The 27,360-nt window shown below is 38.4% G+C and overlaps 1 protein-coding gene and 1 pseudogene across 2 annotated transcripts in view; one reads left to right on the top strand and one right to left on the bottom strand.

Annotated features, from left to right (window-relative positions):
• Positions 1–13,014: 13,014 nt before the first annotated feature.
• Positions 13,015–13,895, bottom strand: LOC114687071 (annotated as a pseudogene).
• A 9,483-nt stretch (positions 13,896–23,378) lies between these two features.
• Positions 23,379–27,360, top strand: part of LOC114687068 (bile salt sulfotransferase 2-like) — a 43,120-nt gene continuing 39,138 nt past the window's right edge. For both annotated transcript variants that reach the window (XM_037202067.1, XM_028861767.2), the window contains exons 1-3: positions 23,379–23,634; positions 24,695–24,903; positions 26,714–26,840. In XM_037202067.1, the coding sequence (XP_037057962.1) occupies positions 23,502–23,634; positions 24,695–24,903; positions 26,714–26,840 (469 nt within the window). In that variant the 5' untranslated portion in view covers positions 23,379–23,501. The remainder of the gene's footprint in view (positions 23,635–24,694; positions 24,904–26,713; positions 26,841–27,360) is intronic.

The raw sequence follows: 27,360 nt of genomic DNA, 5'->3' as shown, positions 1-27,360 counted from the left end.
GGCAATCATGCAATGCCACCACATTGTGACACAGACTGGGTTCTATGAAGAGGATGTATAAGGCCTTCCCCATTACTTAATAAATGAGTTTGTTGTTTGCCTTCAACTGACTTCTGGTGTCTGTGCCAATGACACCACACCTTCTCACCACCTCCCCCAAGGGAGCTGTTAGGATAGAGCAACAATCCTGGTCTGCACACTGAGACTGAGGTAGCTTGTTGACATATCTTTTCAATACCTGCCTCCAAATAAACACATATCTTTTCAAATGACTTCCAAGGCAGAACCACTGTTAATTATCAGCTACATATACGTCATTGGCTTATTTTTGGTGCTTGCACTAATATGCTTTTGGCTTTTTGTTTGTTTTTAGACAGGATCTGTTGTACCCCAGGTTGGATATAAATTCTCTATGTACAGGAAAAATGTAAAGAGAGCTCTAGACCAAGAGCAGTAAAGACACTATGACTGTTGAGAATACATCACAGTAGCCCTAGAAATGTAAATGAAATTTTGGGGTGAAGGTAGAATAACATTCCTGGAAGGTCTTTAGTAGTCTGTGTTTAGGAGGCTAGGGTATTGAGGAGTAACTATTGAGAAGTCTTCCAAACTTAGAGGTAGATCCAGGGTAAGGTGATGTCCTTCCAAAAGAGTTAAGATACATCTTTAGACATGATGGTCATATAAAGTTCAAGCATGGCCATGCAAAGACCCCTTTGGCTTTCTGTATTGGTATAATATTTTCCCCAAAATATGCCTTCATCATTGTAGCCCACCAGGAGGATGTCTCTATAAGGCAACAAGGTAAATCTGTGAGATGATGAGTTTACTAATGAAGTTGATTTAATCAGCTCATTATCTGTGTGTATGTGCCAAATGTCACATTGAATAGTGTAAATACAGGTTTGATTTTTCTTAGTAAAGCTGTCTGGCATTTGCAGTAAATGGAAGAATATCAGGCAGAACTCACTTTCATTCTTTATAATCAGTGTTTCCCTCCTCCCTTGACAAAGCGGCACTTGGATTATGGTTTCTGCATACCTGTTCCTGGCTGTCCATGTGAGAAGGGACAACTTTCTGCTACTGATCTATGAAGACATGAAAAAGGTAACTGTCATTCCTACAGCAATCACAAAGCCTCTCAAAAACTTACTCATGCATCACCTCACATTCTTAAGTATCCCCATGTCAGTATTAGGTCAATGAAGAGTCAATAAAAGTGAGAATATGTCCCATGTCCTTTATTGAGCTGCATCTGGCATTTTCTCTCCAGGCTCCTAGTCCATCACCCAGAACTTTTTTACCCTGCTCCACTCTGGGGTAGGGTGGGGTAGCTCAAACTTGTACTATAGGATTTTGGAATCTGTCTATGTAACACATTCCATACACCTAATAACTTAGTGGTGAGTGGAGAATGGGTAAAGCAGTGTCATTACAATGTTGAGCCCAAATGCATGTCATCCCCTCTTGATAGCAAGAAGAGAGACAAAAGCAGGAAATCCGTCTGTGAATCCTGGGAGAGCACAAGTGCTGAAGTTTCATGAACAGCACTGAGTGATATACACATCTGACTAGGCATGTACAGGATGTAGCCAGTCAGGGATGATTGTGTACTTTGCTCTGCAGTACAGAGGGTTCTGCATGGTGTACTAGAATACACTGGAGATTTCAAAGCTCTTAGTATAGAATATCTAAAATGCTGCAATATTTACTAATGGCATATGTCTAAATAGACTGATAGGCCATATCCTTATCAGATCATTGCAGGTTTCATTTCATTCAAATGCCCAACAGACAGTTAGCAATATGTTCAAGTATTGTGTATGTGTCTAATATATCTCTCATTTTAAACATTAAAAAATATATCTTGGCAAGGCATCACATGACTCTAAAACTAGCACTAGGAGAGAGAGAGTCAGAGTCAGGGATTCTAGGTTATTCTTGTTTGTATAGTGGATTTCAGGTCAACCTTGGCTAAAAGAGACATCGATTCAAAAGATCATTAATTACAATAATTTTAAGGCCATTTGTGTTTTTTATTTTCATTTAGTTAAAAAATTCTCCCTCTACTGATGAACACATAATAATGACACCAATCATATAAGCATAAAAATATTCACATCTGATCAGCAACTCAAAAGTTTAAGTAGTTTAGAAGTTATCAGTAAAAGGTAATCATCACTTATATATAACAGGTAAAAATATCAATTGTAATTTTTACTGAACAAGAAAAAAGTTGTGCAGTCTATCAGAGAAAACACTTGGCCATCCTTAGAATAGTTCAAAAATTTAGTTAAGCGGGAAAAGTAGCAGTCTTACAGCCACTGTGTACCTTTGAGAAATAAACTCTGGTAATGATGAAGGTTAATGATAGCTGTAACTTCTTTGTTTTCATTTTTATTTTTTTTACTTTTTTATTATTTAAAACAATTTTTAAATTTAAATACATTTTGATCATATTCTTTATCTCCCAAAATTTTTTCCAAGTTTTCTCTTTCTCCTTACCCACACAAACTTAAATTCTTTCTGAAAAAAAAAAACAAACAAAATCTAAATAAAACAAAATTCCTCCTGAAAGAAAACAAAACAAAACAAAAATAACCAAAAAGAAAAAAAAAACACTGAACTGCAACCAAATACAAACAAATAAAAGCACACACAAACACACTCAGAAATAAAACTGTGGAGTCTATAATGTGTTGGACAACTACTCCTTCGTATGAGGAGTTTCCTGGAGTGGTTGATATATCCAGTGCAACTACATTGGAAACAGTTGACTTTTCCTACACCAGCAGGTATAAATGGCAGTTCAGTTGTTAACCTTTATTCTAATGCCTTGATTTTCATGCATTAATTTTTAAAAAATATAACAAAATAAAGTACAATATGATAAAACAATATTATGACCTCACATTTGAACCAAACATACCAACAGAAGGAAAACAGCACAAGAGAAGGAACAAGCATAAACCCACATGTTTGAACATTCAGGAAGTCCATAAAGTCACTCAATTGTAGACCCTAACATATAAGCAGATTATTGGTGCAGACTGGTGTGGCACTTCTCATGCTGCTCCAGTATGTGGGCCCATATGAACCTTTTTATTTTGATACGGATGGTCATATTTTCTTAGTGTCCTCCTTTCTCTCTGGCTCTAACACGCTTCTTCTTCTTCTTCTTCTTCTTCTTCTTCTTCTTCTTCTTCTTCTTCTTCTTCTTCTTCTTCTTCTTCTTCTTCTTCTCCCTCCTCCTCCTCTTCCTCCTCCTCCGCTTCTTTTCTTCTTCTTCTGAGTTCTTTGCACTCTAAATTGAGAAAATTGGTAGAGACATATCACATATCATGTAGGGCTGATTGTTCAAAATATTTCAAATTCTGTGTATAGTCCGTCTGTGGATCTCTATATTTGTTCCCAACTGCTTTGGAAGAAATCTTCTCTGATGATGGCTGAGCAAGGCACTATTCTGAGCACAGCAGAACACCATTCAGAGTCCTTTTTCACTAACTTTTTAGACCAGTATTATTTGGTTTTACCCTAGATCCCCAGGCTATCTAGTGTGTGGTCACAAAAGCAGTATCAGGTATGTGTTCCATTTCATGGAGCTGGCCTTAAGTAAAAAATATTGGTTAGTTATTCACATGAGCTTTGTGGCAACATTACCCTAGCATGTCTTGCAGGTTGTCCTAATTGCCTGGTCTTGAATAACCAACTCAGAGCCTGAACGTGAATTATATATGATTGGCTGATAGCTCAGGCTTGTTACTAGCTCACTCTTACCTTTAAATTAACCCATTTTAATCAATCTACATATTGGCATGTGTCTCATATCTTTAACTCACCTCTAGAATATCTTGCTTCTTTGCTGGCTGGCTGATATCTCTCCTGAATCTGCTTTCCTTCTTCCCATCATTCTCAGTTTGGTTTTACTGCCAAATTCCTACCCAGCTACCAGCCTGTCAGCTTTTTATTAATCAATGTGAGTAATATACATAGTGTAGAAAAGGATTGTTACACAAAATTTTCCCCCTTTTGTCTAATTAATAAGTAAAGGGTTGTTTTTTGTTTTTGTTTTTTTTAAAGCTAGGTGAGCACTGCCCAGCCTTAAAAGATGCTTGATTTATTTTATTATGTTTTTAAAATGGGAAAGGGCTGGAGAGTTGTCTTAGAAGTTAGGAACACTTGTTGCTCTTGCAGAAGGCCTGAGTTCTTCTATTCCCAGGACCCAAATATTGCCTTACAACCATCTGTAACTCTAGACCTAGGGGATATCACACATTCTTGTGACCTCCAAGGGAAAAAAAAAGAAAAGTTTTCATGTTAATATAGTAAAACTATAAACAACTAAAGCAGTTATTAAGTAAGAATTATAGTAGCAATATGTAATCCATTTACATTTGGCAAAATTCGAGAAAATACTTATCTATCTTATCTTGGTTTGTCTAAACTTTTGTATCTAATTTACTTTCTATTATAAATAAGGAAAACTATAATTATAACTCTTTAGTCCACCATTCTATCAAAGACCCCAGAAGTGTGAAAAGTTACCTAATGGCAGGGACATAAGTTGCCTGGAGTTCCTCTGTAACATTTGGTGCAGCCAACTCTAACCTCCTGTCTAAGCATATCTGTTGGGCTTTCCTGTGAAGAAGAGGATTTTGAAGGACTGTCCTACACTCTCTTGGAACAGAACAGCAATTACCTTCCTTGCATCCTGTTGGTCCAGCTTAGACAGTAACTGTCAGCAGTTGAGGCAAGGCAGCTTCTTTACCCCCATGGCTAGCTTTTACCATAAAAAAAACCTCCATATGGAGTTTCTTCCATACCCATCATCCTCTTTGAATTAATTGGTACTGCCAGAAGCAGACACATCACACTGTCAAGAAAAGTCGAAGTTCTTAAAACATTTTGAATATCATATTCTTTGAAGTGTTTAAAGGTTCCTATCTATCTGGAATATGTCTCTCTATACCCAGAAGACCTATCTAACATGATTGTAAGTTTGATATTATAGATAATTATTAATCTGTATTTCTTTCTATATATTACATTTTAAAATTAGCTGCATAAATGTAATACCTGAAATGAGTAAAAATATTCACATGGTATAAAAAAATTAACTTTAAATTTGTATCAATAAAACAAAACCCATACCAATGTAAAATATATAAGACTAATATTTGTTTTTTTATTAAAGTAGATTCAATAATGTACCATTTTATCCTAACATTTTATACCCCCCCTTTTTTTCTTTTCAGAACAAGATTCCTGAATCTAATCTCCTTGTTTAGCTTTTTTACTGACCATTAATTATTACAGCTTATCACCAACCTCCCAAATAATGAGAAACATTCATATTTTTTTTGCTAATGTGGGTGTGGTTCTCTAGACCACTTCTTGTTGACTGTGGGTACTGGTAATCTTTTGGGGATCCTAAGAAAATTTAGGATTATGGTCACATCATGACTGATATTTTCTGTGAGTCTGGATCATATCAGTCAGCAGCCTTGAAGTTGTTCTGATGCAGAACTCAGAGGGAACTACAAGAGAGGCACTCTCAAACATTGCATCATGGGTTTTAATCTTTCCCACTGGAAATTGTTTAGGGGGTCTTCCTCATTCAAACCTGATTTTTATTAACCCAGAATAAATTTAGACCCTCTCATTTCCTGTGGAAATAAAAGCAGATCCTCTTTCTCAAAGTAACATATGTTTTAACTTAAATTTTGATATTAAGATGTTTTGAAAATGTATAGATTTGTTTAAACTAGGAACTTTCATAATCAAATATCTCTTAACAGTTATCATTTGTTAATGAATAGTCAAAAAATTAAGACAACACAATAACATACTGTATCCAGACTCTCTGTGTGTTTTCCATATTTATGTGGCTTATTATTTAAGGAATTTACTTAATTTTAAAAGTATATCTTTTAATCAAGGACTATATATGTTCTTTTTACTCTCTCCCGAGTATATGCATATTTTTAAACACACTGTGACCTGTTTAGAGGCTCTTTTTGTTTGAATCTGTCCTTACTGCATATCTATAATCTTTTCTGACAGCATGAACAAAAAAACTGCAGTGTAAGTTAAATCATGGCATACTGGTGCTAGCTCCTCCCTCTTGATTCACTGAGAGTCTAGTCTCATGGCAGAGGCACGTTTACCATCAGCATTGGGAGCCATGTTTACTTCCTGATCTCTGGGAAGTTTCTAGGTTCATGCTACCACAGAGTAGCATGTTGCCAATTGCTTATAAACACCATATAAGTTTTTGATAGTAGCCCCTACCCATTTTGCTGCTAGCACTAAGCCAGAAAGCCATCTCTTAAAGGAGCCATCTGTGTGCTCACTGCCAGCAAATAGAGACCACTGAAGAAAAATTACTACCAAGAAGCTATGTTTGACATTATGAAATGTCTAGTATCCTTTCTTAAGCTTTGTCATGTTTTAAGTGTAAATTTTGGCACATATTGGAATGTCATATGTAAAGGGACCTTTTCTATCCCAACTGCCTAGTCCTAACTAACCAACTCAGAGGCTGAATATGAATTATAAATGCTTGGGAAATAGATTAGGCTTGTTACCAGCTCAATCTTGCATTTCATTTAACCCATTTCCATTCATCTATGTAATGTCAGGTGGCTCGTGGCTATACCTGTCCTCTAGCATGTCTTGCTTTCTGGGTGGCTGGCTGGCAGGCATCTGTTCTGACTCCACCACTCTTCTTCCCATCATTCTCAGTTTGGCTTTCACATCTAACTTGCTGCCCAGCTACCTGCCTGTCAGCTTTTTATCAACCAATGTGAGCAATACATTTTAATAGTATAGAGAAGGGTTGCTGCACAACAGAGAGTGTTGTAGATCAAAGGATTTGTGGCTGGCTTCATGTCAACATTTCTCTTTTGATAGTGTACAAAGAGTCTTCCAGGAACAATGCTGCTGGAAAGTAGGGATGAAAGCTCTATGTAGTTGCCAGCCAAGCATCTCAAAGTTTGATAAGTTGTGAAGGTGTTGTCTTCAGCAAAGGGCCTTGCTGTCAGTTTGTGAAGAGCAGCCTATAGCATGTGTTCCTAAGGGTTCCAATGAGGTATATTTGGCCAACACTCAATTATATATAAACCAATCTCAGTAATAGAAAATTCCTTTGGTGAAAAGAGATGGGCATTTGGAACACCATCTCCCCCATTATTAGGTCATATTATTTAGATGGTTCTTATAAGTATACATAATATATTAGGTTGCATATGTTCCCTCAAGTGTCCCTTATTTTAACTATGTCTCCCCATATTCCCTCCTCCAAGTCTCTCTCCTTTTGTCCTCCCCATTAGATCATACCATTCCATCACTTACCCATTCATCCACAATTTGCCCTCTATGTTATTATTTTTTAGTAGTTATTACATATTGAGGGGACTTTCATTACCAATTTAGCCTATTTGGTGTTGTGTATGCTTCTTTCAATTTGATAGGAATGTCCTTCTTTAGGTTAGAGAAATTTTTTTTACTGTGATTTTGTTGAAAATATTTTTGTGCCTTTGATCTGGGTTTTCTTCTTTTTCCACTATTCTTATTATTAGACTTGTTCTTTTCATAGTGTCCCAGATATTCTGAATGTTTTTGTGACAGGAATTTTTTAGATTCAACCTTTTCTTTGACAAATGTATCCATTTCTTCTATGTTGTCTTCAATGTCTGAGATTCTCTCATTCATTTCTTGTATTGTATTCGTGAAGCTCACATCTGAGGTTTCTGTTTGAGTTCCTAAGTTTTTGTTTTGCAGATTTCATTCAATTTGGGTTTTTGATTGATTCTGTTTCCATTTTCAGGTCAGTGGTTTTATTCATTTCCTTCCACTGTTTGTGTTTTCATAGATTTCATTACGAGATTTATTTTGTCCCTCTTTAAGGACCTCTATTTTCCCCATACAGGCTATTTTAGGGTCATTTTCTTGTTCTGCACATATGTTGGAATACTCAGTGCCTGTTGTAGTGTAGTTGCTGGTTTCTAGTGAAGACATACTGTCCTGGATGTTATTCATTGTGCCTTTGGGTTATCATATAGTTATCTGGGATTGGGAAAATTGTAATTCTAGATGGTGATATCTGATCTTGTGTTTGTTGCTTTGGTGTTACCTTCCTTACTTTTTGTTCCTCTGTCTGATGCTTAGGAGAGTGTGGTGGCAATGTGTTGTTAGGAAATTCTTCTGGGATCCTGATAAGTGTGGCCACTGGGATTTCTAGATAAAATGTTTCCAGATATAGAAAGATGACACTTAGCAATGGGGATCATCTAAGAGAGGGTCATAAGAAGGTCCACAGGAGGAAAGACAGAAGAGTTTTCTGTAGGAGATGCTTAGTTAGTCACCTGAGAATGGGGTCACTGAGTGAGGTCAGGCTACCGCAGAAGGTTCAATATAAAGCTGTGAATAAGACTGAGGAAATTCTTGGAAGAATGGAGGGAGAGATGAACATCTGCAGTTAGCCTATTTGCTTTCCTGGTTAGAGTGGCCTGTAGGTGCTTAGGGAGTGTCTTCTGAATTTCAAGATTTGCTAGGACAAATCAAAGTGTAGGGAGAAGAAACTTTGGAAGTTAATCTTTGTGTTATTCACATGAGACAGTTACATTTAGTGAAGGGAGACTGTAGCATATATTCCACACAGAGCTGGAAAGGTGAGTAGTAGACTGGACTCGAAGGAGCAAATGAAAGAGGTGAAGATCTGCATTTAGCCTAACTTCTTCCCTACCCAGCTTGGAATGTGGATTCCTGGGAATGCATGATGGAGCTGACGTGTTGAACAAATCAATGCATTGTTTCAGTGATGTTATGAGTAATCTGGGAGATCCACTAGAGATGTAGGTGTATAAGGAAGGTATTCTGCAGAGTTGGGAGCAACCCTGGGGGACTGGACTCAAAGAATGAGGAGGAGCTGTAAATCTGTAGTTAGTTTACCTCTTAGCTGGCCACAGTGCTCTTTGGTCTCCAAAAGGGGGCCTGTTGGAGTTGGATGTTGGGATAGTACAATGAATTGGAGGACTGAGTTTAGAAGATCTATGGAATCCACTCTAGATGGGAGGCAGGTTGACACAGATTTTCTGTGGCATAACTTGGCATGAGCCTGGGGAACTGGATCTGGAGGAGCACAGGGGAAGGTAGAAATCTGCACTCAGCCTACCTGCTTCCATGGAAGGAGTAAAAAAAAATTTGATCCTTTTTTTTATTAAGGGGAGTCCAAAAAGTAATTTCTAGTGAAAAAAGTTAAGGAGCATATAAAACAGGAAATTGGATTATTCAAAAGAAATTTGATCTCTTATGACATAATCCAGGAACAGAATTTACCACATAAGTATCAATGCAAAAGACTCATTTGTCTTTTAAAAAATCTTTCATTTTCTCATCTTAAAATTTCATCTCTGATACATGGTAGTGCAGTTTTCTGTAAGTCTCCTGTCCAACCATTCAACACATTCTTTTCTGTTATTGCCTTTTTTTTTACCTTCCCTTGATATATTAACTAAATCTGTGATAAAATATGTAATAAAAATTTTGAGACAATGATACCCTTACACTCCCAGGAAAAAGCTGGTATTCAAAGCAAAATCCCAGATTCTGCCTTTCCATTACTATTTTCTAGTATTAACCCAGTTGTGGCAGTTGTAATTCTAAAATATGGGTATCTGAAGCAAGAAATCTGTGAATGTGATATCCATCTGAGTTACACCATGAGGTAAAGCTCAAAACAAACTAATATCTCCAAAAACTACCCCTAAGTAATAATTATTGAGATCAATCTTATGAAAGTGTAAAACTATAATATTCTCATTTACCCATAGGATACAGTATTACATGCTATAAACAATAACCTCTCTCAAATTATTTGTGCACATTGCCTTCATTCTCATGGATCATTGTCTAGAATTATTTCTATAAATCTTTTTGAACATCACAGGGTAGTTTGGGCATGGTGGTGTACACCTTTAATGCTAGCACTTAGGTGGCAAAGGCATGTAGGTGGATTTCTGAGCTCTTTGAGCTTGAGGTCAGTCTGGAATCAGAAGCAACTTCCATCTCACCAGACAGAGCTCCATAGTGACATCCTCTCTCAACAAAAAACATCCCAGTACATTTAGTAGGTGGGTTATCATACACCTGTGAACACAGCATTACAGAGATGGAATCAGGAGGATCATATGTTCAAGGACTTCATCCACTTTGAAGTAAGTTTAAGAATAGCATTGGTTATATGAGTCCCTGTCTCTAATACCTCTCCTCCCTGGAAGAAATTCCAGTCTTTGTCTTTTAGGGCTACAGATCAGCCACACTGAAGCCCACTCAATATATAAATGCTGTGTGGGATTCCTACCCTCTCTACATGGCCTGTTTCTTTCTGAAATCCTTTTCAAAGTTTTCTCATTTCAAGTTGCCATATCTTTCTTCATGTCCCTTTTCATCCTCCATCCATAGTTCCCTTCTCTGTATCTGTTCTCTCAGAACTTTCTGTTGATTACCTTCATTTTTGTTTCTTCTTCTTTTAGGATACAAAGAGCACCATAAAGAAGATTTGTGACTTCCTAGGAAAAAAATTAGAGCCAGATAAGCTGGATATGGTCCTCAAGTACAGCTCCTTTCAAGCCATGAAAGTAAAAAGCATGTTCAATTATAGTCTGGTTCCTGAAGATGTAGCTACTAATGATTTGGTTCTCTTGAGAAAAGGTGAAGAAATTTTTGAGATTTAAATTATGTCAGTACATGTGGAGGACATGTTGTTCCAATGAGACTCACAGACTTTAGAAGGGAATCATTCCATGGAGATGAGGTGGGCTTCAGTAGTTCTGAAAGATGAACACCTTGGGATTACAGATCTTTTTGTCTAATACTGTAAATGGAAAACAAAAAAGTAGACATGTTGTAGTAAGGATTTGTAAGCCTCCCTGTATCATAGACCTCAACTCTAAAGAAAATAGTTTGTGGGACCAAAGATATATGAGGGATGATAACCACAGAAAACACTTCCATTAATACCTGGAAAAGATGTTGAATATGTCAAGATTGCTGTTCAACACCAGGCTGACCATAGACTCCATAAGACTAAGCAAATTATTCTCCAACCTAAATTTTGATTGCTTCAGGCTCAGGGCTACTCAGTTTGTTCTGAATTGTCTCTCCAGGAATGGAATTATACAACTTTTCTATTTCTGTGCTACCTATGTATGCTGGTAGCAGATTTTGGGTGTGATTTCATAGCTAAAAGTGGAGTAAACTTTTACTCCATAGTAAAGTGGAGAGGAACTTTGCCAGAAAGAATCACAACTAGAGTGCCGCCTTTACCTAATTAGCAAATAAATAGTGAGATGGGACTAGGCATTGAAGAAGGAATGAATGAGATGTCAGGTCTTTGGGGACAAGTGAAGAAGATGGGTATAGACTCAAGAAGTGGGGAGTTATGGGTTTAATTTTCTGTTTCCAATTATTTACATGCTTCAGTCTTAACCTTCAGTTCTCCTCCACTCTAGATTGTAAGGATCAGGTCCTTGAATATAAAAATATCATGAGTATACATATAGATAAGTAAGTTAAAGTGGAGGGCAGATTACATTTAATCCAATATTCCTGGTGTCCTCACAAGAGGAAGTTTGGGCTCAGATTTGAGCACACACATATTTTACTTCAAGAATATTGTCATCTATAAACTATGGAGTGAGACCTCTGGAGAATCCACTGCTATTGACAGATAACCTCAGACTGCTGTGCTCCAGACTCTGTGGAGACAGAATTGTCTGCACTAGATCTGAAGGTCCCACATAAGAAGAGATGTTGCTCATTCTTGAATTTCCTGTAATGAATTGGAATTTGGTAGAGGTAAAACAGTATATATACATAAAAAGCTTTAATGAAATGCAAAAAGGAATGAAATGTCTTTTTTAATAGGAAAAGGTGCTGTGGGATAGTCTGTATGTCAAATTACTCTGATTGGTTTTAGTTATTGACCAATCAGAGTAATTTGATAAAAACACTGATTGGCCAGTGGCCAGGCAGGAAGTGTAGGCAGGACTAACAGAGAGGAGAAAGGAGGGATCAGAAAGACAGAGGGAGGAACTGCCAGCCGCTGCCATGACAAGAAGCACCGTGAGCCATGTGGCAAGGTATAGATTTATGGAAATGGATTAATTTAAGATATAAGAACAGTTAGCAAGAAGCCTGCCACAGCCATACAGTTTGTAAGCAATATAAGTCTCTGTGTTTACTTGGTCGGGTCTGAGAGGCTGTGGGACTGGCAGGTGATAGAGATTTGTGCTGACTGTGGGCAAGGCAGAAAAACTCTAGCTACGGAAAGGCTATGGAAACTGACAAGTAAAAGTTTTGTTAGAAACACAATGGAGCAGATGCAATAGAATTAAGGACACAATTCCATGAACAACTTTCATTTCCTCTTTTCCATGTAGATTCTTATAGGATGAGACCACAATGGGATTTTATTTAAGCCACTTCCAAAACTTAGTAATTTTTCATGTATCATATACCTTAGGAGTAACACACACACACACACACACACACACACACACACACACACACACACAATATATATATATATATATATATATATATATATATATATATATATACACATTAGTTCTGTCAAAACACCTGAACTGAGTCCATAAATTATTTGTAATTTATTTATAGTAATTATATATGACATTCATTTCTTTTGTATTTGAAGATAAGTTTTACTCTGGGGGATTATTTTTCTTCTACTAACACCAATTACAAGCCATGAGTCCCAATGGAAACAAGGACATTGATGGGGGAGACCAACTTCATTACTCACCCCAACCTGATTCATGACTTCATTATAGAGGATGCTGAGATGGATATCTGGGAAACTCTTTTGAAAGAATAAGATGCATGAGGATAGTGTTGGTCTTTTCAATTCCTACATCAGATTGGTTCCATTTTTTATTCTTTTTTTTTAAACAGATTTAATTCACTTTATTTTTCTTGTATAAAAACCCCTTATGTGGTGGCCACAGCTGGAGCCTGGGTTCTCTGAACAGACACTCTGGTGTGGGTTTTCACAAGATGGTCAGTGAATTCCTGATAAGGAGATTTGGTGAACACTGTCTCTTTCCAGAGGTCGGGGGTCAGGTAGCTGTAGGTCTTGGAGATGGCATCAAAGGTGACCTTGGCATAGTTGCCCAGGGTGGCAGTACAGCCCCTGGCTGACGTGTAGCAGTCATCAATACTGGCCATCATCAGTAACTTCTTAGGCACAGGAGAAGAGATGATGCAAGTGCCTCTGGGGGCAGGGATGAGACGCACCAACACAGAGCCACAGCAGCCTGTCACTTTGCATGGGACAGTGTGGGGCTTGCCAATCTTGTTCCCCCAGTAGCCTCTCCGCACAGGGACAATGGACAGCTTGGCCAAGATGATGCCCCTCAGATGGCAGTGGCTACTTCCTTGGAGCACTTCACACCAAGACAAACATAACCATTTTAGTCCCCAATAGCGACAAAAGCCTTGAACCTGGTCCACTGGCCAGCCCGAGTCTGCTTCTGCACTGGCATGATCTTTAGAACCTCATCCTTTAGGGATGCACCCAGGAAAAAGTCAATGATCTCGGATTCCTTAATGGGAAGGGAGAACAGGTAGATCTCCTCCAGGGACTTGATCTTCATGTCCTTAACCAGGCGGCCCAGCTTGGTGATGGGGATCCACTCCTTGTCTTCAGCTTTACCTCCACGAGCCCCGCGGCCTCGTCCATGGCCACAGCCTCAACCATGACCGCGGCCCCTAAGAACGCTGCCGAATCCTCCACAGAAGCCGCTGCGACCTCCTAGTCCTGGGCCCCTGGGTCCTCCGGGCCCTCCCGCTGCACCGGCGTCGTCCGCCATTTGGTGTCTTCCCAAAGAAGAAGAAGCCCATTATTTATTCTTGGAGGTATTAGCAGAACAAAGACTAATGCTAAAATTAATTTAATTACTTACCAGTAGATACTTAATTCCCTAAATCATAATTCATGAAAAAATTTGCTGTTACAACTGGCCTTAAGTGGGAAGAATTCTCTAGACCTATTTTCACTGTCCTTTCATTACTCTTCTCAGGACCCAAGAAAAATACTTCTTCTTACCTCTGTAGAGCTACTATGAGAGCTACTCTTTACCTGGGAGGCTCAGTGGAATGAATATGCTTTTAAGCTTCGAGCAACAATTACCTATAAACAATTTAATCATTATGAGTCCATATTTTGATACTGAGGGAAATACTGATGAGAGAGATGGTCATTCCCATTCATTTGCTGTTCAGTTGACACAAGACATTGTCCTAATGAAGACATGAGGAAGCAAACATCTTCTGACAAACGTCAAAGGTTTTGGACCTCATTACTTCATAGTGGATGTTTTCTAAATAGAATGCTTGAGCCATGAATCATTTTCACTGGTGTCCTGAGAAGGCATTAATCTGAAACACAGAGGGAAGAAGACCTAGAGAGAAGTCCACTATCTGCAGGCCTATAAAAACCCAGGGAAAGTCTGGACAACAACTTTTTGTGAGACCAGCCTTCTCCAGGACTATGAGGAAGTTCCTTTCCAACAAGAGTTAAGCCACAAATTTAGGGTTTTCCTGTCCCCTGACACCAGAGTTTGAGGAGATTTTTAGACAGAATGAATGAAGAGAAATATATGCTCGTAAGGGCCACAGGATTTTGACATAATTAGATTTACAACTTCATGTCTGTACCTGCAAAGACATGCTTCTCTCATCTGGACTGATTCAATCCAAGTGGACAATCATATTGGATTTACCTAGATTCTGTTAGCTCAGCATCCAGTCTGGCTTATCAAGAGCCAGGTGTGCTTTGGGAAACAATAAAGAAACTTGTTCTAATAATGAATATAGTAACAAAGCTGAAAATAGCAATGGATACCAATAGATTGCCATCTTAACAGATGACTATTTTTTTCTTTTTTATTATTAAGAAATTTTCTATTCATTTCACACAGCAACCACAGATCCCCCCTCCTCTGTCTTCCCACCAACCAGCTTGCCTCCCAACCATCTCCACATTCCCACCTCCTCCAAGTCAATGTCTACCATGAGGAGTCAGCAGACCTAGTATATTAAAGCACCTAACTCCCACACTAGGTGTCACATCTTAGGTACTAGGCTCAAAAATGCCTATTCATGCACCAGAGATGGATCCTGATGCCCTGTTCTGGGGGACCCACAAAGAGGACAAGCTAAACAACTGTCTTCCATAACCAGAGAGCATAGCCCAGTCCCATGGGGGCTCCACAGCTATTGGTCAACAGTTCATGGATGTCCATTAGTTTGACTGGCTCTCTCTGTATGTTTTCCCATCATGATATCAATGTCCCTTGCTTATAGAAACCCTCCTCTATCTCATACATTGTTCTCCTGGAGCTTGACCTCGTGGCCAGCCAGGGATCTCTGCATTTGCTTCCATCAGTAACTGGATGAAGGCTCTATGGTGACAGTTAGGTTATTCACTAATCGGGTTACTGGAGTAGAACAGTTCAGGCACTCTTGATTATTCCTACTTGTTTAAGATGGTGTCATCCTTTTGGATTCCTGGGAACTTGTCTAGTACCCTGTTTCCCCCTGTTCCCATGATGTATCCATTTATCATGGTATCTCTTCCCTTCTTTTTCCACTCTGTCCCTATTCATACTCAAAAATACTATTTTTTGTTCTCATCCCCCATCTCTTGTCCTCCATTATCCCCCACACCCAGTTTCCTCGTGTATCTCATCTAATTTTCCTTCACTGGGATATCTATATGTCCCTCTTTTGGTCCTCCTTGTTAGCTAGGTTCTCTGGAGCTGTGGATTGTAGTCTGGTTATCCTTTGCTTTACATCTAGTATCCACTTATGAGTTATTACATGCCATGTTTGTCCTTTTGAGTCTGGGTTACCTCACTCAGGATATTTTCTAGTTCCATCAGTTTGCCTGGAAATTTCATAATATCATTGTTTCTTACTGCTGAGTAGTACTCCATTGTGTATATGTACAACATTTTCTTTATCCATTCTCTGGTTGAGGGGCATCTAGTTTTTTTCCAGGTTCTGGCTATTATGAATTTTCCTGCTATGAACATAGTTGAGCATGTGTCTTTATGGTACGATTGAACATTCCTTGGGTATATGCCCAACAGTGGTATTGCTGAGTATTGAGGTACATTGACTCCCAATTTTCTGTGAAAACACCATACTGAATTCCAAAGTGGCTGTATATGTTTGCATATCCATCAACAATGGTGGAGTGTTCTCTTTGTTCTCCATCCACTCCAACAAAAGGTGTCTTCAGTGATTTTGATCATAGCCATTCTGACAGGTGTAAGATGTTATCTCAGAGTCATTTTTATTTGCATTTCCCTTATGAATAAGGATGTTGAGCAATTCCTTAAATGTCTTTCAGCCATTTGAGATTCTTCTGTTGAGAATTCTTTTTAACTCTGTAGCCCATTAATTGGATTGCTTGGTATTTTGATGTCTAGTTTCTTCAATGTAGTGTTGGTGAAGATCTTTTCCCATTCTGTAGGCTGCCATTTTGTCCATTCACCATGTCCTTGCACCACAGGTTGGGTACTAAATGTCAGTAACTGTTTCATGTGAAATGACAGAGAGAGAGAGGGACAGAGACAGAGAGACAGAGAGACAGAGAGAGAAAGAAAGAGACTTGAGTTTGCAATGAAGCCTTGAAAGCACAAGGGGGAATCACATTGTATTGAACCCTTAACAGCCTTGAAACAATATTTCATTAATTATTACACAAATGGTTTTTTAACAAGTCAAATTCCACATGCCATATCCTTTGATCTGATCTAGGAGTAGTCAGAGGAACATTCTCAGCCATTACAAGACTTTCTGGTTCGCCATGAATATTTTGTGACTGAATTCATTTGAAGAATGTAAGATTCTACAGAAAAATCAACTCCATCAATCTCAGATAACAATCACTGCTTAATGCAAATGATTATTTCAAAAACTAGTTGTGCTATCACTCTTGAGTTTATGTGAGGTACAATGGTTCTACTATTTTTCCCACAGTAGCCTGTGTGTCTGCTGTGATGTGACTATCTACTTCAAGGTCCTATGCCTTGACTTCCCCACAATGATGAGCAGTGTCCTGGATCTATGAGCCTAACCATGTCTTCCTCCTTCAGGTTCCTTTTCTCAGGGTGAATTATCACAACACAGGAAATGAAACTGAGGCAGGTTGCTTGATCTGAGTTAATTCCTCATCCCACAGGACCTGGAGGATTATAAGATTGACATTGCCAGATACTAGCTACAATGAGTACTTTAAAAAGGGCCTCAGCTCTGATACCCAGAAAAAGAAGGAATAGTTCATGGGATGATAAAGAGGGACACAGACATCAGAAATGTACTCTGGGACAGAGGGGAGAGAACCTGATCAGTGAAATGGCTGTATGCTGCTGTTCCTCCTCTGATCCAGAATGTTAGCTGGGTGGAGATGAGATGAAAGACAGGATTTAGGGCTTTAACCTGTTGTGTTTTCAGAATGGTGGTCCTCTGAATACTTTGTGATGAAAAGCTTCTGTTCCAGTGCCTGCTCATACACAGTTTGTGTTCATAGACTACTTAGGTTACATATACTGACCACACAGATGAGATGGCTTTCATACTTTGTGCTGAGACATTAAAGAAGAGCACTGACTGTCACCAGGGCTGGTGATGCCTGGGTGTGGGCTTGGAGAAATGGGATGGGAAGGTCCAGAGCAGCTGACTAGTGATTTCACTCAGAGACTTTCCCTGTACTAGGACCTTATTTCTGACAAATTGAATTGGTACACTTTATTATTTTGCTCCAGGATTATTTTTTGACCTCTTATTTACCAATACTTGATTTTTTATGTGAGAGTATGTGTGCATGCATATATGCATATATGAGTGCATATGCATGACTGCATATATATATATATACATATATATATATATGTATATATATATATATAAACATGCATTCATACCTCATTGATCATGCTTGATTATACACAGTCCTCAAGGTCTTGACTAAAAGAAAAGATAAATATAGAAATTGAATATGAGTAGGAAATTAGTCAGATTATCCTCCCTCGCAGATAATATTGCCCCACATGTCACAAATCCTAAAGACTCCTCAAAGAAAACACTTAGACCTCATAAGCACTTTCTGCAAGGCAACACTTTCAAATAACATCAATGAACATGTTGAGAAAGAAATAAGAAAAATGCTGTTCACAATAGCTTAAAATGTAATGGGACTAATGCTTCAAGCCACAGAAATAAGAAGTAATTACTCAGCTGGCACTGACAAGGCTAACCCAGCAGAGCCCCTGGTTAAAGCCAAAACTTATGGAATTTTGGTGATATTGGCTTTTGAATGTATCAGCTGTTTCCTGAAGTAAATTTCTTGTGTGCTATTGTAGCCTTCCCATCTGATTCTTTCCCCAAGAATTTCTAACAATGTGATTGATCATTTATTGGGCACAACTTCTCCTACACATTTTGGTTATTTGGATAACATCCCCAGTTGTGTATGGAAACAGTCACACAGTCAATACTTGTTTCCCACAACCAGGTCTTTGCTCCTTTCTCCAATAAAAACTTAGACATCTGCCTTCTTGCAGTTATCTTCATTGGTAAACATTTGCTAAGTGTTAAGTGTCCAGATAAAAGTATCTCATTTGAGACATTTGCAGACACCCAAGGACATAGAATCACAACATTTCTGAATGTGTTGATTCTCAGCCTTGAGATAGATAGTGAACAAATGTGCCCTGGGCTCACCCCACTTGCAGATAGGAAAGTGCTGCCCAATGCTAACCTCGAACTAACACATTATTAACTAGTATTACTTTTACCTTGGTTTACAAATCAGCTTGTTATCTAATCACACTTAGGAATGCAGTATTACACACGGATTCCCCCCATTTTCCTTCTTAGATTCCCCTAATTGATTTAAGATCTCTCTCACTCTCATTTGACCCCATTCCCTTTAAGAGTTCACTGAGACTTTTACAAGCCATGCCCCTTTGAGTCATAAAGAGATCCTGATTGCTGATTGGATGTGTATAAAACTGGAAACTTAAAGGAGAACTAAGGTAGAACAAAGAGAGAACTGCAGAAAGGGATGCAGAGAATCAGGCAAGAGAGAAGTGAAGTATGAGCTCTGAAAAGAGGCTGTACAGGAGAGAAGACTTAGGACAATGAAGAGAATGGACTGGAAGAGATCAGTGTGCATAGATTGTTTTGATATCCCTCAGATTGAATTCTCAGCCAGTTGTTCGATTCTTTCACTGACCCTGGGAGAGAGTTATTTGTGTCTGAACCCCAATAGCTCTTGGTAGACTAATCCTTAATAAGGAAGTGAAAGTCATTTGCAGCAAAGATTTAAGAAACCAAAGAAAGCACCTGAAAAGAACAACATAAACTGAGATGAGCCCCCCTCCTCCCACCCCACAGTGCTCTCTTCACAGATGGGCAAATTTAACTTAAAATGGCTATATATGAGACCTCAGAGCCCACCCCACAGTGAAACACTTCTTCCAACAAGGTCATACACTCTCAAACAAAGCCATACCTGCTAATATTGTCACTTTCTCTGGGGGACCATTTTCATTCTAATGACAAAAATTTGGTTTATCAGATGAATTCAAAATGTTTTGTGGAATATTTAACTATGTGAAAATATGTTACATTTGTTTATGTAGAAAATGTTACTTTACCTAGGTAAATGTGTGCTACATTTGTTTATGCTGCATTTGTTTAAATGTCTACACATGTGTTTTATTTGTTTTTCCTTGCCTCCCTAAGGCACCTCATTGGTCCAACAAAAAGCCAAACAGCCAGTAGCTAGGCAGGAGAGGTATAGGTGGGGTGGTGGGAAGAGAGAATAAATAGGAGGAGGAGTCTAGAAAGAAAAGTAGAGTGGAGAGAATGAGGAAGAAAGAGAGGCGGGTACCCAGAACCAGTCAGACAGACAAGCAGGTCAAGCAGGACATACAGAAAAAAGAAAGGTAAAAATACTGAGACAAAAATACTGAAACAGGTTAATTTAAATTATAAGAGCCAAGCATTCATAAATAATTATGAGTCTCCATGTCATGATTTGGTAGCTGAATGGTGGCCCAAAACAAAGCCTAATACAAAAAAATGATATTATACTATTACTGGAATTATTCTGTACTGTTAGATCCCATTATTTCCACAAATTGAAATCTTATGTAATATCAAAATAATAGGCAAAATCAAATTTTTATCCACAAGCAATTAAAATTACATATATATGCTTTCATAGATATATAATGTTTTTTAACGATTTATTTATTATGTACAGTTATCTGGCTGCATGCAAGCCAGAAGAGTGCACCAGATCTCATTACAGATATAATCTTACATATATTTTGTCATATATATATATATATATATATATATATATATATATATGCCTAGTGATTCCTATAATTAATAATAATGATGTTTTAAAAGTCATAGGGAAACTTACTATTGTAGAAACTTCCTAAAGTAAATAAAAATGTTTTAAATTTCATTATGACATATAGGGGAGAAAATGCTCCAACTAGAAAATTTAAGTAAATAGGTTGCAACAACTCTGGGTTTGTTCCCAGGTTTCAGCAGTAACAATGTAAGTGAATTTGTTACTGGGTAGTCATGCAACACTTTGAACTGCTGAGGACAGCTCTGACAGCTGGAACTGCAGGGGATAGTTCAGCACTGGAGGGCATGGTATCCTAGACACATAAAGCTGCTCAGAAAAACAGCTCTGCCCTGAAGGTGTCCTGGACACCTGGAGCTGTTTAGTGCAGCTCTGATGGCTGAAACAGCAAGGAAGCAGCTCAACCCTAGAAGTGAAATTTTTCTGACTTCTCGGGAAAGGCAGGCCTGGAACTGCTGCATCAGTGAAGAGTATCCTGACTGTTCATGAAAGTCAAGGTCCTGCTTCTCTCATGAAGGACCACTACAGCTGAGCTTTGCTCAGCCACCACTTAAGAGGGTTTCCTAGCAGAGTTCTGCTTCTCCAGCCTAAGATGTTGCTTCTTTTGCTTCACTCTGCAAAAGGAGAAACCCCTACAGAAATGTAGCAATCTCTTCCAGCTCCGGAGAAAAGTGTTACTTTTTCAGCTCTCTCTTACTCAGTCCACTGAGGGACCTCTCAGCAAAGATCTTCTATTAAGCTCCACCTTGCTCTGCTCTTTCAGCTCTCACTTGTTTTGTCCACTGAGGAATGACTTAGTAAGGATCTTCTCTATGCCAGTGAATGGAGATCTTCACACCCAAAACTCTTCTGAAACAAGAGATTTATTTGGGAAGTAGAAGTCCAGGAGAGTAGCTGTCTCTACCCAGGTGAAGAGAACAGCCTTTTTTTGTTATGGACTAGACAGGATGGTTTACACAGGATGTCTTGGCAGTGGAAACAAGTAGGAGTTGACTTGGGGCATAAGGTTCTACTGTCCTGCTCTGTGATTGGTTGGTTTCATAAGTCATTTGGCCAAGAGCAGAGATGGCTCTGATCTGACTGAGCCAAACTGTGCTTCTTTCTGCCCTGATCTGAGACTTCTTTCCCTAGGTATGGGCTTCAGGGTCAGTGTGGTTTTCTTTATCCAGCCCCATTTCCCTACAGAAATCATATGCTACCAAGTAAAATCTCAAGTACCAAGAATTGGTTACATCTTGTGAATAGTTAGTCAAACAGGTCCCACACACCCCCTAGAGAAATAAATACTACCAATGATGTTTGGAGAGACACGGGGAAGCATAGTGTCTCATTTTTATCTAAAATCATATATAATATGCATGTATTAACATGTATTTTAAAGATGTTATGCAATTTGTAACGATAACACTCCCTCCAATGCCATGTACTATATAGGAAAACTCCGTATGAGAAACCTCCTCTCAAGTTGCTCAGGGTACTCCAAGTGACCTCAAAAACAATACCAAGTATTATTGCCCTTGATTGATTGGCACACAGAACTTGGATTACAACTCTGTTGCTGAAGTCACAATACACTTCAGACACAGAATTTGGAGGAATTAAACCGAAATTGACCTGGAAGCTCTTCTTTGAAAAGTGGATTTCATAAAGTGAAAAGCTGCCAAGGAGAAGAGCAATCATTAGGCTTATCCAGGTGTGTTATCTTTGAACCATAACAATAATGCAACTGGCAAGATATCCATGATGAAGCAATAGTGGAACTTTCATCTTGGAGGTTTCAAGGGTTGTCTAATTGAACTTAATTGAACTTAAGGCACACTCAACAAGTGGGAAGCCATGTCTGGCACTGTACACATAGACAACCACTTGGGCCTGGAACCACATAGATCTAAGAGGTGAACCTGCTACTGCAAGTATCAGAATCCAGTATAGTTTCTATCTGTTTTCTTAATACCTGTCTCTTACACGCAGATAAATATAATTTCCACCCTCATCAAATAAGCTTCTTTTTGCAACATATGGAGACTATTACAAAGTCCCACAACTGGTCAAAATGCAGATAATAATTGACCATAAGGTGCCCACCCACAACTGATATATCTGCAATGAGTCCATTCAACCTAATCTTGGAAAAAAACACAGAAGAGGTGACAGAAAGTCCCTTGTTGGTGGTATATATACCCTAGATGTGACAGGAAAATAAACCTATGAACTCCCAATAGTATATTTACAGAAATGTACAACCATAATCACACCAGTTGGTATAGAAATAAGGACAGGGGAAACTCTACATGGTCTTACCTCTAGATGAAGGAATACAGCAGGTCAACGACTGCTGAAAGAGAGAATCAGCTGCCTCAGTAGGGAAATCCCATATTGGTGTTCCAATCACAAGTGCTCCACTCTTAATACATTCACATACAAGCAGAACTAATTGGACTCAGTAGGTTATATTTACATGTGATCATATAGATATACATATACATAAACTGAAAAGTAAAGAAGAGATCATAAATACAGGAAGGGAGTGAGGCATTGGAGTGGGGATAGTAAGGGTGGGAGCCACATAACACAGCTAAGGAATTGAGTTTCTCAAAAACAACCATTACTTTTTTTTAAAAAAAGGGTTTCATGTGGTAACATTTTGTATGATCTCTGTCACTTTTATGCACATTTTAAACCATTTTGAAAACTGATTTTTATTAGAAAATGTTTTAAATTAAGCCCCATTTTTATGCCCTAGTACTTGTTATTGTGTTTTTGGTTTTGGGTCATGAACTACTCAGGCTCACAAATATTGCAGAATGATCTCTGAATGTGTTCACAATTGCTCAACATGACAACCTTTGACTGGTATTGCATTATTTCTTACTGTCAGTAGCTAGTTTTATAATGAACTGTGGGGTGTTACTGATTTCTTTGCCTGCGTTATAAATATTACCTCTCAACATTTGCTAGAAGCTGAAAAGGTGGCTAAAGCTATAATCCTAACAGCACCCACAAAGAGCTCTTTGCCATGTCAGACTACCTTTGGTTTGAAGGGATACCTTTCCCTGTTATAGCGTATGAAAAAAGAATAATTGAAGAATCTCGTGATAAGTTTGTCATCAGAGATGACGACACAGTCATAGTGACTTACCCTAAATCAGGTAAGAACTCTTAGTGAGGATGCTCTTGAAGTGTATGAGGAAGGATAAGGCTTTGATCCTCATTCATTTGGGCAATGAGTGGCATGCTCCATATATCTGATGTTTAAAATATTGTGTGGACATGGATTGCTGTGTATGAGTGCATTTAAGTCAGAGAAAGAACTCCAGCCTGGTCTGTGTGGGGAGAGGGTTATCTAGGCCATGTGAGCAATGCCAGTGGATCCTAAGGGAGATTCTGGCATTGTTCTGTCTCTGTGTGGAGGAGAGTGTGAGGGAAAAATGAGGAAAATAAACAGAAGAAATAGCACCAAGGTATAAAGGCATGGATGTAAGAATATGTGGAGTAGAGGACAATGTCAGATAGAAGAAAAATTACCATGTACCTTTTCCACTGAGTGGAAACAGTCTCAAAACTCAAGGAACCAAAAAGAAGCAGCATGGGCTTTGGGGAGGGTTGTTTGCTGGGTGGCAGAAGCACTGAACATAGGTAAGTTTTAGGTTGCTAACACTGATAGTGAAAGAACATGGAAAAGCCAAGGGCGGTGGAATGCATGAAGAAGATTCATACAATGGCCCAGAGAAGAGAGCTAGAGAAATACCCAAGGACAAGTGAGAATGTAAACATGAATACAAATGTGTATGCTAAATACACAGAAGTGGATCTATTCACCTAAAGAGAAGCAGTACTCATACACATACTGCAGCATGGATGCATCTCAATTGCTTTGTATTAAAAGAAGGGAGCTAGTCTCAAGAACAGAGTCCACAATTACATCCCTGTGAAGTATCTGGGAAAGTCAAACTCACAGAACCAGAATGTAGAATGATGATGGCCCAGGACTTGAGGGGACTTTTAGGTGGAGTTAATTGAGTATAGTGAAGCATTAGCAATAAGCCGGATGAATATACTTTGTACTTAGAGCATGTGAACATTGTGAACACCACAGGTCTGTGTGCTTGGAAAAAGCTGCACTGTAAATTGTACAGGTGTACAATTTTCTACATGAGGCTTTTTAACAAGTACTGTTGAAATGAGTGACCATTACTTTTCCTTCTTCAGGAACTAACTGGCTGAATGAGATTGTCTGTTTGATTCAGACCAAGGGGGATCCCAATTGGATCCAATCTGTGCCTATCTGGGAACGCTCACCCTGGATAGAAAGTCAAAGTTTATATCAAACATTAATCAATAAGGAAGGACCACGCCTCATGACCTCCCACGTTCCCATCCATCTTTTCCCCAAGTCTTTCTTCAGTTCCAAGGCCAAGGTCAGTATCCAGTGGTTGAGAAAGCTTTGACCAAATGCTATTTGAACTTCATCTACCTTGATGGGGCCTGGGGTTCTGGCTGAAATGCACTCAGATTGTGTAGGTTGTGGGTGAGAACATGAGATTCTCATGCACTAAGTGATGCAGATGTGTCTCCACCTCAGACTACATCAAAGTACCAGAATGTCAATTACCACACAGTGATCCTGGGCAGATATATGAAAGAATGTGAAATATCAACTAGAGCATTCAGGAACTACACATACAGGTCAAGCAGACTTCAAATTCTAGTGTACAGTGGACATTACCGTTTTGCTGTCATCAAAGTCAATTAGCTAATCTTGATTTTACATAAATCCCATGAGCAGTGTGTGAATCACTCCAGACAGAGTTACTCATAGGGGAAGCAGCCTGACCAGGTATCAGTGCTGTAATCATGAGATTGTTCAACAGTCACGGCCCAGTTGTACCCACTGTGTGTTGTTGTATCTAGCTGTCCTTTGAGATCAGTAGCCACAGGAATCACCCACATCACTGATACAGGATCTTCACAAGGGATCAGAGAAATGCAGGTTCTGACCTATCATAGTTTCTAGTTAGTAAGAAAGTGTTGTGAAATTTTTTGCACAATTGAACTTAAAAATATTTTATAGTTAAAATACAAAGACAAAACATAGAAATATTATCTCGCTTGAAAATCACAATGAAGTTGTGAACATTGTATGCATGTGTGTTATGTGGATTTGACAAAATCTTGGCTGGAGAAACTGAAATCTGAAGAGTTTTATTCTAGAATAATGTTACAAAGAGCATTGGTACAAAATATGAATTTTCTTTTACTAAAATTATTGTTTATTTTTAATTTGTTTCTTTTACTTTTTGAGATTATAACATAAATACATACATCATTGCCCCTTCCTCCCTCCAAGCTTTTCTCCTTTCTCTCTTTCAAATTTGCAGTCTCTTTCTTCATTAATTGTTGTTACATCTGTATATGTATCTACATATTTCTCAGTATTAAAATACAGTCTGAGCAAGGTGATGGTGGCTCACACCTTTAATACCAGTACTCGGGAGGCGGAGCCAGGCAGATCTCTGTGAGTTTGAGGCCACCTTGGGCTACAAGGTGAGTTCTAGGAAAGGCACAAAGATACACAAAGAAACCCTGTCTCCAAAAAAAAACTAATTAAATACAATCTGCTCAGTCTATAAACTGTTACTTCTTTGTATGTTTTCAGGGCTGAGCATTTGGAATTGCATAACTACCTGTTATGCTTTTCCCAGGTAAAGTCTATTTCTCTGACTCTCTGCATTTCTGAGTTGCCTGTAAGTCTTTGTGTTCACTATTGTGCAGTGACACATTAGCTTTGAGAGCTGCACAATGATTCTGTGAAAGTTACATTTGGTAGTTACAGTTGTGGACAACAATTAGGTTTTCATATTGCAGATATATTTAGCACAGTACTCATGTCTGTGTATATAAGATGTTCTTTCACCATGGATGGATGGTTTTTCACACTGTAAGATATTGATCTTTACAAATACAGGATCAGTCTTAGATTATAGTTTTATTTTTTAACCTGTTAACGACCTGAGCAATTTTGCTGTTACATGTTTGTAAATGAAATAAATTTATAAAAGAGGATTATCACTACAGATAGTTTGCACTTATGTAAATATTTTGCCCAAATAAAAATAATTAAATTTTTAGAAACCTCATGGAGATTTGATTGACATTTCATATAAATTGTGCCGGTTAAAAGTTTGAAATTACTAAGTTGACCTTCATGTACATGTTTTTCTATTTAAGATAATCTATGTCATCAGAAATCCTAGAGATGTTCTTGTGTCTGGTTATTTTTACTGGAGTAAGACAAAATTTGTTAAGAATCCATACTCACTAACAACTTATTTTGAATGGTTCCTCAAAGGAAATGGTGAGTGTTGTATTAAATATAGGACTTGTGGGAGGTTCAGGGATATTTTTAATGATAAGGTAAGATATAGCTCATGTTGGCCTTGAACTCTATATATTCAGGGACATTGTTGAAGCTCTGCTCCTCCTGCATCCACATCTTGAGTTATAGGACTAAAGGTACCTAATACCATGTTGCATCAATTTAATGCTGGTGCTCACTTTCAAGATTATGTATTTTATTTAACTTGATTATGGTCCAAGCTTTTAGTATATTCAGTAGTCTTCACTTGGCTTCATCTTATCCCTCTATATTCGACCAATATGTGGTTCCAAATCTCATCACCATTTTGAACCTAATTGTGAAGTATTCCTTTTTTTCACACACCACTACACAACAGGACACAGCCACAGCTTGCCCATAACACATCATCCCAACAACGTTTGCAGTATCTGGTCTTTCTACTGCTAAGGCAGGTGTTATAATTTGTGGTATTAAATAAGAAATGCCTCAAATAGACCTTGACATTTGAACATCTGTT

This window comes from Peromyscus leucopus, chromosome 1 (genome assembly GCF_004664715.2).
Source record: "Peromyscus leucopus breed LL Stock chromosome 1, UCI_PerLeu_2.1, whole genome shotgun sequence".
Lineage (NCBI taxonomy): Eukaryota > Metazoa > Chordata > Mammalia > Rodentia > Cricetidae > Peromyscus > Peromyscus leucopus.
The sequence above is the reverse complement of the archived record's forward strand: the minus strand, read 5'-3'. Positions and strand labels throughout refer to the sequence as shown.